Source organism: Erinaceus europaeus, chromosome 6 (assembly GCF_950295315.1).
Source record: "Erinaceus europaeus chromosome 6, mEriEur2.1, whole genome shotgun sequence".
NCBI classification, from domain to species: Eukaryota; Metazoa; Chordata; class Mammalia; order Eulipotyphla; family Erinaceidae; genus Erinaceus; species Erinaceus europaeus.
This window is the reverse complement of record NC_080167.1, coordinates 37133028-37146421: the sequence shown is the minus strand read 5'-3', so window position 1 is coordinate 37146421 and position 13394 is coordinate 37133028. Positions and strand designations below refer to the sequence as shown.

The window sequence follows — 13394 nt, the reverse complement described above, 5'->3', positions numbered from 1 at the left end:
GGCTAACAATCATATGAAAAACTGCTCTAGGTCACTGATTGTCAGAGAAATGCAAATTAAGACAACACTAAGATACCACCTCACTCCAGTAAGAATGGCATACATCAAAAAGGACTACAGCAAGAAATGCTGGAGATGATGTGGGGACAGAGGAACCCTTTTACATTGCTGGTGGGAATGTAAATTGGTACAGCCTCTGTGGAGAGCAGTCTGGAAACCTCTCAGAAGGCTAGACATGGACCTTCCATATGATCCAGTAATTCCTCTCCTGGGGTTATACCCCAAGGGCTCCATAACACCCAACCAAAAAGAGGTGTGTACTCCTATGTTCATAGCAGCACAACTAATAATAGCTAAAACCTGGAAGCAACCCAGGTGCCCAACAACAGATGATTGGCTGAGAAAGCTGTGGTATATATACACAATGGAATATTATGCACCTATCAAGAACAATGAACCTACCTTCTCTGACCCATCTTGGACAGAGCTAGAAGGAATTATGTTAAGTGAATTAAGTCAGAAAGATAAAGATGAGTATGGGATGATCCCACTCATCAACAGAAGTTGAGGAAGAAGATCTGAAAGGGAAACTAAAAGCAGGACCTGATCAAATTGTAAGTAGGGCACCAAAGTAAAAACCCTGTGGTGAGGGGTAGACATGCAGTTTTCTGGGCCAGTGGGGGGTGGGAGTGGGTGGGAGAGATGGGTCACAGTCTTTTGGTGGTGGGAATGGTGTTTATGTACACTCCTAGCAAAATGTAGACATATAAATTTAGTAGTTAATTAATATGAGAGGGGGAAAATCAGTTTTATGTCTCAAAGTTTCTCAAAACACAAACTGAATCTTTTCAATATATAGTCTGTGTATTTGATATGTGGACTCTCTCAAAAGCCTAGACCAAGTAGATTAGAAGCATCCAATAGCACAGCTATATACAAGATACTGGATACTGTACAGCAAACCATAACAAAAGGACTTTTCAAAGTTAACCCAATTACCAAATAATGTGATGATAACATTAACTATCGATTGTCTTTTTGAACCCTAAGACAGCAGGAACCTCACATCTCCACTATAGAGCCCCTACTTCCCCCAGTCCTGGAACCCTTGGACAGGGCCCACTTTCCCGTATGCGTCTCCCAATTCATACCAAATAATATTGCATCCGCCGATCACAACCTAACCAACGCAACGATTGCCACCTCAACATGCTTCACCTCAGACTGTGTCCAGAGACTTCATGTGTGGAATGACAACCCTTCAGCTTCATTACTCGGGTGAGACCTTTCCTTTTATAGTACACTCTAATTTCATCTCAGGTGGTTCACTTTCTAACAAAGTCCCATAACCTAGATATATACCAGTTTCTGTGAGAGAGAGCTTATGTTCACACGTATCCATAAACTACTGCAAAATATATACCTGAAAGCAGAAGTACACTAGAGTTTGCAGTGAGTACCTCCCTAACACTTCCTCTCCACTATTCCAAGCTTTGGGTCCATGATTTCTCAACAATTTGTTTCGCTTCGTATGTTAACTCTCTTTTCAATCACCAGGTTCCAGATGCCACCAGGATGCTGGCCAGGCTTCCCTGGATTGAAGACCCCACCAATGTGTCCTGGAGCTCAACTTCCCCAGAGACCCACCCTACTAGGGAAAGAGAGAGGCAGACTGGGAGTATGGACCGACCAGTCAACGCCCATGTTCAGCAGGGAAGCAATTACAGAAGCCAGACCTTCTACCTTCTGCAATCCTCAATGACCCTGGGTCCATGCTCCCAGAGGGATAGAGAATGGGAAAGCTATGGAGATTGGGTGGTGGGAATTGTGTGGAGTTGTACCCCTCCTACCTTATGGTTTTGTTCATTAATCCCTTCTTAAATAAAAAATTAAAAAAAAAACTCATAGTAAAATTTTTTAAAAGCATCAAAGAACTGACATTCTAGAAATTACCATGTTTAAACAAGAGGAAAGAGATAATAAAAAAAATTTTAGTTCAGACTTTTTTTTCTTTTATTCTAAGAATAAAATTTCTTGGGGTCAGGCCGTAGTGCAGTGGGTTAAGCACATGTGGCGTGAAGCATAAAGACCAGCATAAGGATCCCAGTTCAAGCCCCCAGCTCCCTACCTGCAGGGGCATTGCTTCACAGGTGTGAAGCCGGTTTGCAGGTGTCTATCTTTCTCTCCCCTTCATTGTCTTCCCCTCCTCTCTCCATTTCTCTCTGTCCTATTTAACAGTGATGACATCAATAACAACAACAACTACAATAAAAAATGGATATTAAAAAATAAAATTAAATTACAAACAGAATAAAATTTCCTAGTTCAACAAATCTGACATTTCTATTAACAGCTTCACTGTGACAGGAGGAGAAAATTAAACTACCTAAGTAAAATTTCTACAGAATCTTGACAATAATTGAACTTACAGAGAAAATCAAACTCCTGCAATAGAGGTACAGTTAGCAGTGCCTGATTTAAGTAGCTTCTAAACATAGAATGCCTCCAACTGCAAAGACAAACTAGAGAAAATTCTAAAGAACAGGAAAGCTTTCAAGGGAGGGGATAGGATACAGAACTCTGGTGGTGGAAATTCTGTACAACTGTACCCCTCTTATCCTATGGTCTTCTTAGTATTTTTTATTTTATAAACAAATTAATAACAATTAAAAAAAGAAAAATGCATCCATTCTATACTTTATATTTTTTTATGCCACTGAAGAGGGATTTTTTTTCCAAAGAAGCACAATACAGTATTACTTAATCATGGAGAAAAAAAAAAGTTATAACCTGCAGGAGAATTTAGAACATACTGGATAGATTGTGAACTGTAGCTCAACCTTCAGTGTAAGCTCTAAACACACACACACACACACACACACACACACACACACACACAACCACACACAACCACACACACACGACAGTGAAACCCACCCCATTATCCTTTGACCTGGTATGAAACAGCACTCTACATGTGTCACTGTTGAAAATATCATAGGTGAGGGAGTCAAGCGATAGTGCAACGGCTTAAGTGCAGGTGGCGCAAAGCGCAAGGACAGGCGAAAGGATGCTGGTTCAGTCCCCCAGCTCCCCACCTATAGGGGTGTCACTTCACATGCAGTGAAGCAGGTCTGTAGGTGTCTATCTTTCTCTCCCCCTCTGTCTTCCCCTTCTCTCTCCATTTCACTCTGTTCTATCCAACAATGACGACAACAATAATAACTACTACAACAATAAAACATCAAGGGAAACAAAAGGGAATAAATAAATAAATAAATATTAAAAAAGAAATTATCATAGGTGCAATACCAAGTCAAAAAATAATGCTAAGTATATAGTAATAAAAGTACAATTAAAACTTTGGCAACTATAATCTAATCTAAATATACTTATTCATTATTTTATCAGAGTACTTTAAAATAGAAATGTTACAAAGTAAACACAAGTTTAAGCTTTTCTAGAGTTTTGACAGAAAGAAAAATAATCCTATAGGGTTTCTTTTTATAATATATATATATATTTTTAATTCTTTTTATTATTTTTATTTCCTTTTGTTGCCCTTGTTGTTTTATTGCTGTTGTTATTGATGTCATCATTGTTGTATAGGACAGAGAAAATGGAGAGAGGAGGGGAAGATAGAGAGGGGGAGAGAAAGATCGACACCTGCAGACCTGCTTCACCACCTGTGAAGTGACTCCCCTGCAGCTGGAGACCCGGGGGGCTTGAGCCCAGATCCTTAATGCCAGTCCTTGCACTTCGCACCACCTGCGCTTAACCCACTGTGCTACCGCCTGACTCCTATATATATATGTTTCTTTTTTTTTTTTTAGAATTTTACAGTTCTTTATTTTCATAGTCAATTCTTGAGAGGGAGATTAAAACTGTCTAGGAGCAGGTCCAATAAGAAGAAAAAACATTTCCATCATCCTGATATGAATAGCAGCCACAATAATACATAGAAAAACTACACAGAAATAGACTTTCAGGGATCTTGAAGGTGGCGTACCAGGTAAAGTACACAAACTGCCATGTGTGAAAACCATGTATTTCTTTAGAGACTGACACTAATAGTAGGAAAGCACAAATGTGAAGAATCAACACACTTAATTAAAAAAATAAGACCAGTGAGAAAAGAGGACTGGGATCACGTCTGGTCTATCCCAGGAAAAAAGAAGCATGGCCTTAACAAAGAAACTTAAACACTAAAAGGCCTTAGTATACTTTTGCATATAAGATTACCCTAGGGCTCTGGATAAATTCTGCAACAACTTCTATATCCATACTCAATGATGTTTATACTTCTGTGGATTTCTCAGTGGCGGCATATTCTGATAAAAGTCAAGTTTATTCTAGAGGCCACATGGGACTCACACAAGTAAATCATGATTCCAAATAACATATTGAGGCAGAACAGAACATTATTCACTGAAAGGCATGCCACTTGACTCTTTAGATTTTATAGGGAGTGTTTTTTAGAAAACCATGTGTAGCAATTATTTCACATCCTAATAGGATAAAGTTTATGCATAATTCTGTGTGACCCTTCAACTACTGACATTCATGCTATGTTATTGTTAGTGTTGCATGTTAAGCTAGCAAATTTTCAATGAACTTTTGCTGGCTTTACCACAGACACAGATGTTAGGCGGACTCCTTTGTTCATAAGGTTCTCATTATTAACTCAACTCGGGCTGAATATTTGACTGAAGAAAAGGACCATATCATTATTTTCAGATTTCATTCTGTGACTTAACTGGGCTGCATCTGCCAGCTTTAGAAACACCAAGTACTTCAAGGCGCCAGCCCTGGCGTCCCATTCTATGACTACAACCCCCAATGCTTTGGTCTGTGGAAGTCTCCTCACCATCAAAACAGTTTAATAAAAGCTTAAACTGTGATTAAGAGTTACTCATCAATCGACAGGGCACACAAAGTTTGTGCTATTTATGAATTACTCCTCACAATGTTTTCAGCCTAACAAATAGAATCCACATTCATAAAGGGGTGAATGAGAAAGCCAGTAAAATATTTTCAAGATTTATAAGGTCTGTGTTATATTTCTTTAATAGGTTAACTGGCATTCCACTGAATAATTCAATCTGCTTTATATCTACTCAAGAGTTATGGGCAGCTTAAAAAAGTGTAAATTTAAATTTAATTTCTGTATTCACCCTTGGGCAATATCTTTTAACATAAATGTTATAGGAAGACATGCCACAGGAATACCTGTCAACTGTAGGGCAGGAGTCAAATATTACAATTTTGACACTGAAATCATGTAGAAAGTAAGAAATATCACAATAATTTCAAACAAGAATATTTCATAAGTTTGATGAAAGATACAAATTAAAGCAAAACATATGAAATAGCAAATGCTCTAATGTGTCTAGATTATAAATAATAAGTGGGAAAGAATAATCTGAAAGTATCTTTGATGGTTAATATGAAAGTAATTTGTTCTCTGTATGTAAAATTTGGAAAGCCCCAGGGATTTACACTATAGTTGTTTTAAAAAACAAAACAAAAAAATCAGTTTTTCACCTTTAAAAATAAATACTTTTTAATTAATTAATTTAATTTTTCTTTAGTGTTTCTTTCAGCACCTCTTTCAAGCATAAGGTTCCTAGTTTGATCCCTGGCAGACAATGTATCAGGGTAATGCTCTGGTTCTCTACCTCTCTCCTCCTGACTTTCTGGTCACTAGATAGATAAAATATTAAAAATAAATTAATATAAAAGAAGGATTAAGAAAGCACATACCATCACATGTGTATTAACTTAAGAACAAGTGAGAAAAAAACTGTTAATTCAGTCTACTGAACAGTTTTGCTGTAAATTTTCATTTAGTATCTGCATTGATAATCCAGTGTATTATTTGTCAACTTTAATCATAAAAAAAACTTAAAACAATATTCCCTGCAACAACTATACTGGCTGATGGTGATCTATTAGAAAAATTTAGCTTCAAATCCATTTCCTTATAAAGTGAAAAATTAAAAATCAGAGTCTCATCAGTGTAATTAGTTGCTTTGGCATACCATCAAGAAACAAACACCCTTTTTATTGTCTAATTTATTACAGAACACAATGAAACTAATATGTGTTACCAATTAAAAATGTATTAATGCAAAGTATATATGTGACTTGTCACATGAGGAGTAGTGTCTTAGCAAGATATAAATATAACAAGAAAAGACAAATTAATAGTATCCCTTTTCAGAAACAATCATGGGAAAATGTTGGATAGCACTTACAGAAAATATACTAAGCTTAATATATATAGTAACTCCTAATCCAAAATAATTTAATCTCAACATCTTCAGCCTAAATATTAGTATTCAAGAGTTGAATGTTTATTTTTATACTTACCATGTTGTATATCTTTCATATCTAAATGGAGACTAGACATTAATATTCCAACAGCTTGGGATCTTTTGTTGCTTAATAACTTGACAACCTGCTCAAGAAAGAAAGTGGAAATGTTAATTTGAACATGAGCGTATGCTAATAATGTCATTTATAGTTCTAGTTATATAATCTAAAATCATTTAAAATACTTGAAACTTTTCTAAAAAGAGCATTTTTAAAGAGCATTTTCTATGTATCTTCAAAATTCACCAAGTATTCACTGTCAGTTTTGATGCCATGCTATTTATCTTTCAATCTTTCAAGAATCTGTTCTGGGGCCAAAAAAATAGCTCACTTTGGACTCTGTGCCTGGTGTGCCATGTGTGTAACATAGTTCAAACCTGGCCCTAGCCACATTAGAGGAAGTTTTAGTGCTGTAGTGCCATCCCTTTCTCTCTCTCTCTCTCTCTCTCTCTCTACCTGAAGAATAAGTCCTAGGGCAGTTAATTCCCAGCAACAGCAGAAACAGAAACAAAATTAAGAAAAGGCATTTAAGAAGAAGAAAAAGGAAATAATCTGATCTGACAAAAAGTAAAATTTCCTTTGTGAAATTAGTTTGATTTCTATATAATAATAATTTGATATTCCTCCTCTAGGTTTTGTTTGCTTGTCTGTTTTGAATTGTTTTGTTTTACAATACAGTTGGTGATATATGAGTATGATTTCATTTCTTCATGATAGATATCTGCAGAACACTCTCCTCTCAATGTAAATCCTTTTCTACCATCATGAACCAGGATCCTTACTGAGAAGTTTAAATGACTACTTTTGTAAAGTAAAGATTTAGTGGCATGGGGGACTGGGTAGTGGTGCACCTGGTTGGGTGGATATGTTGTCATGCAGAAGAACCAGGGTTCAAGTACCCATTTCTCACATGTAGAAGAAAGCTTCCCAAGCAGTGAAACAGTATTACAGGTGTCTCTCTTTCTCTCTCCCTCTATCTCCCCATTCTGTCTCAGTTTCTCTCTGTCTTTATTGAATTGCAATAGGCACTTTTGAATTCAAAAGCCTTTAGTGCTGCCATGTTGAAAAGTCTCTTACAAAAATTATTTCAGGGTGCCGGCCAGTTCATGTTGGGTGTTGTAATTGTTCTTATTTAATCTTAAATACTGGCACATTCTAGAGTTCCATTCCCAGTACCTTACTCTCTTTATGAAATATATGTAGTTTCTCCTCTGTAGAGATACACACCAGACTAACAAATAGCCTTTAGAAGTATCCTTATTTCTGCAAGGTCCTGTTTTCCTGATAGTTCCAATTAATCAACCACATAAATATCCATTCAAAATGGCCAAAATCAATCATGTTAAAAGTTTCACTCTAGGGGCGGAGGGTAGATAGCATAATGGTTATGCAAACAGACCCTCATGCCTGAGGCTCCAAAGTCCCAGGTTCAATCCCCCACACCACCATAAGCCAGAGCTGAACAGTGCTCTGGTTGAAAAAAAAAAGTTTAAAAAGTTTCACTCTAAAAATATAATCTAAATCCTCACTTTTGTTCGGTATTTTGATACAACAGCATTAACAAAGTTTGAAATAATTCTTATTATTTATTATTATTTATTTATCATTTGTAATTTTTCTATATATTTGAATCCAATGTCTATCTCATCTCTTCCTGTCCATTCTCCACACTAACAGGCAAGTATCATCTCTGAAACTGTCAGTGTTTGCAAGTTTCTTTCTTGTTCTTATCATTTATTTACTGGATAGGAACAGAGATAAATTGAGAGAAAGGGGGAGACAAAGGGAGAGAGAAAGAGAAAAAAAACCTGTAGTACTGCTTCAGTACCTATGAAGCTATCCCCCTGCAGGTGGGGACCAAAGGTTTGAACTTAGATACTTGAACACCGATGTATGTATGCAAAGGTGCACCACTGCATGGCCCCTATTTATTAACTTTTCAATATTTTCTTTCTTTATTGATTATAGACAGAGAATTTGATAGGAAAGGGGGAAGGGGGAGCAGGGAGGGAGTTGGAGAGAGAGAAAGAGATAACCTGCAGCACTGCTTCCCTACAACAGGTGGGGACTCAGAACTTGAACCCAGGTCCTAGTGCATGGTAATGTATGCACTCAACCAAGTGTGCCACCATCTAGCCATGTCAGCTTAGTCTTAATCTAAGTTCATTAAAAAAAATATTTCCTTATTTATTTTATTGGATACAGACAGAGAAATTCAGAAAGAGGGAGGCATAGATGGAAAAAGAAAGAAATGCATGTATAGCAGTGCTTCACCATTTATGAAGCTTTGCCCCTGCACGTAGGGATTGGGGGTTTCAACCTGGGTCTATGCTCACTGTACTATGTGTGCTTAACGGAGTGTACCACTGCCTGGCCCCCTGAAGTCCCCATTTAAAAAGGTCACATAGATTATGTCACAGTTTATAGCTCAAGCTTATTTTTTTCTGTCAAAAGTAAAATAAATTGGATCACAAACTATATATTTAAATGGCTACGGTTATACATGTGAATAACAGTTAGCCATGACCTTCCAGAGTCAAACAGGAAAGCAGAATATCTAAAAAGGGTTTGTTCCATAATTTCCTAGAGTAATTAAATGTTTATGTAGGAACTATGGCCACAGTGTATTCCTTAGACACTTGGGTAACAGAAACTTGAAATTATGAAACTAGAACATCTTTAGAATCCAGTGACCATAGATTTAATAAAGAGACAAAATTTGACTCTTACAAGATGATTAGAGAACACACAACAGAAAAGTAGAAAATGTGAAATTAGCAAATTTGAAACTAGAAAACCAGAAACAAAGGATTATTTTGAACCTATCTATAACAAATCAACTAGTAATTTCTGTTTTCTCTAGAGCAGCCTGGACACATCTTATCAGATAAAGATAAAGGAAAGAGAGAAAGAGAGAGAGAAAATATTTCAGCATTGGAGTTTCCTCCATGTAGTCAGGGTTGAGCTAATTTATTTTATTTTCTTAGTTATTTTCACCAGAGCACTGCTCAGCTCCAGCTTATGATGGTGCTGGGGATTTTTTTGTATAACCATTCTGCTGTCTCCCTCAACCCTGAGCTAATATTCTTAATAAATATATATTCATATATATTGTATTAAAAGACATTTCATTTATTTTATTTTAATGTGAGAAGTTACAGAGAAACAGAGACAGGAATGCCACTGCTCAGCTCTGGTTTATGATGGTACTAGGAACTGAGCCTGAGACCTTGGAGTTTCAGGCATGAAAGTCTTTTGTAAAACTATTATGCTGTCTCCCCAGCCCTTAATAAATATTTTATCATGGAGCCTTGGAAAGCAAGCTGTGATGGGATTATGAAAGGGAATTCTAAAATAAAGCAGTAGTTTCTAGATATTGCAGTTCACAGGAACGGTCTTGTAGATAGAAGAGTAGCAAATCATATCTACATGTCTGAGGCCCCAGAGATAGTTCCACATTCATCCTAGGAACTACTATATGCTATAGTTGAACAGTGTCCTGGTCTCTCTCAAAAATGAAATAAATCTTTCAAAAAATAAAAAAAAATTATAAGTACATGAATCATCTGGGATCTATTTAAAACACAGATTTTGATTCCTAAATCTAAAATGAGCTGAGACTCTTGACTTAAAACAGCTTCTTTCTGGTGGCACTTGTGCTCCTGGTCCACAAATTATAAGGATCTAAGTATCTACTACAATTCTGTTTTATGAGTTTTCTACAAAAGCTACTCCAACATTTTAAACTTTAATTTTCTATGCTGGGGAGACAGCAGAATGATTATGTAAAACACTTTCATGCCTTAGACTCTGAGGTCCCAGGTTCAATCCTAGCACCACTACTAGTCAGAGAGCTCTAGTCTCTCTGTATCTTTTGCTCTATATCTTTCTTTCTTAAAGATAAATAAAATATATCAAAGAAAAGCCCTCAATTTTCTCATCTGAATGATAATAGTATTGACTCCATACACAAAAATTGCCATACCACTCTTATGTTACTAGGAAACAGTGTATGTACTTCAGTAAATGATGGCTGAGAACTATTAAATACTTTAAATGTTTTGTCAAAAATAATATATTTGTTTACTTTTTCTTATAAATTTGTCAACTTTGAGCTAACAAATCTCTGAATAGTCCTTAAACCCATGAAATTCCATACAATTGTTAAAGGCTCAAAACAGTTTTTCATTGCTTGCAAAATCTTATCACTAATATTCTACAAAACCAATGACACATCTATATAAACATAGATAACATTAGAATATGGAACAAGATAAATCCAGTTTTTCATACATGCGGTCAGAGTCAAAACTGCTAGACAGCTAGGAAGATGGGTCTACAACAAGTAGGTGTTTAACTTGCATGCATGAGGCCCCTGGGATGATATAAAGTGAGTGCTACTCTGATCCTCTCATAAATATAAATATATCTTTACATAATTTCAGAAAACTAACATAATAAGACTGCATAACTACAATGAATTTGAAATGAACATTTTTTATCTGAATGATTACTGTGTTAAGTGGATATATTTAATTGATTTTCACTGTTTAATTATTAATTTTTTGTCATTGACAAGGCATTCTGTTAAGGGCTTAGTGGTTTATCTTTAAATACCAATTTTAGAGTCAAAATAGAATGAACCAGACAATACATACTATCTACATTTTCATGGACTTAAATATATAGAACATGTCCTCTAATCAGTTTCCAACTGTAATAGACTATATTTTAGCTATAAGATTAGTCCAGTTCATCTGATGTTTTGGAGGGAATCTAATATTGGCAAGCAATAAATTCTAACTAAAATGTTTTGTCCTGTTCTATTATCAGTTCTCTCTTCTCATACATATTTTATTTGATTATTGCTGGGGCTCGGTGCCTGCACTACAAATCCACTGCTCCTGGAGGCTATTTTTCCCCTTTTGTTGCCTTTGCCGTTTATCGTTGTTGTTATTGTTATTGCCATAGGATAGAACAGAGATTAATCGAGAAAGGAGGGGAAGACAGAGGGGGAGAGAAAGAAAGACACCTGCAGACCTGCTTCATCGCTTGTGAAGCAACCCCCCTATAGGTGGAGAGCTGGGGGCTCCAACCAGGGCTCAAACCAGGATCCTTTGGTCAGTCCTTGCACTTTGCACCATATGCGCTTAACCCGCTGCACTACCACCTGGCCTATTGTGTCCTCTTATTATCCTTTCCACAGTACTAAGCCTCTCTTCCTGTTTCAAAAACAGTATTTTTTAATGTTTTTTTCAGATAGTAATTTCTCAATTATTTCCTGGGGTTTCCCTCTTTTCCACTTCCTAGCAACCAATCTGTAAACATCTCTCAAGTGCTTCTCTTATTTTATCTATAAGCTTTTCTAAACAGTCTAATAAGTATACCCATCAGAGTGTATTATCTCACAGTTCTATGGTACAATTATTTGTCCTTAGCCACCTCCTAGGTCTACCTTCCTCCATCTCAACATGACCAAGTACTAAGCATCTTTAGATTTCTGTGCCATATATATTTATGAATTTATTACAAAATTCTCATAATTGTTTTAAGAGATGAATTTCTTAGTTTTAGCTGGACATATGATAGTCAGCCAAAACAGCATTTTTCACAGCCAGTTTTATGCCTAAGTGTAACCATATGACCAGTTATGGGCAATTAAATGCAAAGGGGTAATAAAGCAGAACCTCAAAATGAATCTCTATTTCCCCTTCTCTTCTCTCAGGAACTTATAGGCTAGAGACATCCACAGTTCATATCTTTATCTGGGGCAGTGAGTCAACAATAGAACTTGGGAATTAATTTCTGGGCAAACTGGTAGGATTCACATACATTTATTCTGTACACTTACTTGGCCAGGCTCTTCCATGAAAGAAATTAACTTTATAACTCTTTTTAATTCACAATAAAGTTAGCCGGACCAATATTTAAACTAATATATCCACTAACCACAAGCATTCTGCTAGACATTGCACAAAAGACCAGACCAGGAAGATGAAGACATTCATACCTTTTGTCCAACAAGTTCTACTTTACAACCCTGGTATCTGAGTCAGTGATACCTTCTCATTCTAGCCAGTCATCAATATGAGAACTTCAGAGTCATTCTTCTTCCTACTGTTCTATCCAGTCATACATCAAGTTCTACTGATGTCTCCTTATCTTCCTCTCCTCCCTTTTACTAGCACCATACTGGTATAAGTTCTTATCATGTCCTCACACATAGAGCAGGAAGGAGCCTTCTGCCACCAGGATTCCAGTTTTGCTCTCAGACCAAAGTACCCTAAGTGTTCCATCATCTCATTCCTCTTAAACAGGTTCTTATTTTTTCTATTCTATTTTCTATTGTCAAAGGGACATGCTCTGACTATTCCTTGAAATAGGACTATTCAAGAATCATTCCTCTCAAGTCTTTTCTTGATCATCCATTCACCTAGCTCACACACTATTCTATCAGGACTAACTTCTTCCTCAGTTATAGAACTTCATTTTCCTATTAGTATGTACACATTATAAAGTAATTTTTAGGGGTAATTCTCATTAAAAAACAAACATGACTAGACAGCAACAATTGTGCTGTGTATGCCAGTCCAAATACATGATGATTATTTTGCAAGCATTTAACAAATGCCTATTAAATGAATGACCTTTATCTAGACTTACTATGCTCATCTCAGAAGCCCTACCCCACCAATGTTCAAAAAATGATTTCTCTTGTAGGTTACACATCAAAATCAACTAGGTTTCTTCTTAAATATAAAGGTCTTAATTTTCACTTCCAAGTCATTTATTTCTAACTGGAAGCTCTAGAACATACATCAATAAAATAAAACCACCACATCTAATGTAGATTCTCCATTTCTACTTAAATCAGATGTGAAAAGCAGAACCAGGATATGACTCACCTGGTAGAGCATATATGTCACCATGCTTCAAGATCTGGGTTCGAGCATCAGTACCACATATAGACAGTGCCAGAAAAACACTATGGAGGATAAAGTAGTGTAGATCCTATAGTA

At 36.3% G+C, this 13394-nt stretch overlaps 1 protein-coding gene across 1 annotated transcript in view; it reads right to left on the bottom strand.

The window, feature by feature from the left end:
• The window catches only part of FMN2 (formin 2), a 357233-nt gene that overhangs the window by 178196 nt on the left and 165643 nt on the right, over nucleotides 1-13394 (bottom strand). Inside the window, exon 7 of the mRNA XM_060192033.1 lies at nucleotides 6373-6460. Coding sequence (XP_060048016.1) covers nucleotides 6373-6460 — 88 coding nt within the window. The remainder of the gene's footprint in view (nucleotides 1-6372; nucleotides 6461-13394) is intronic.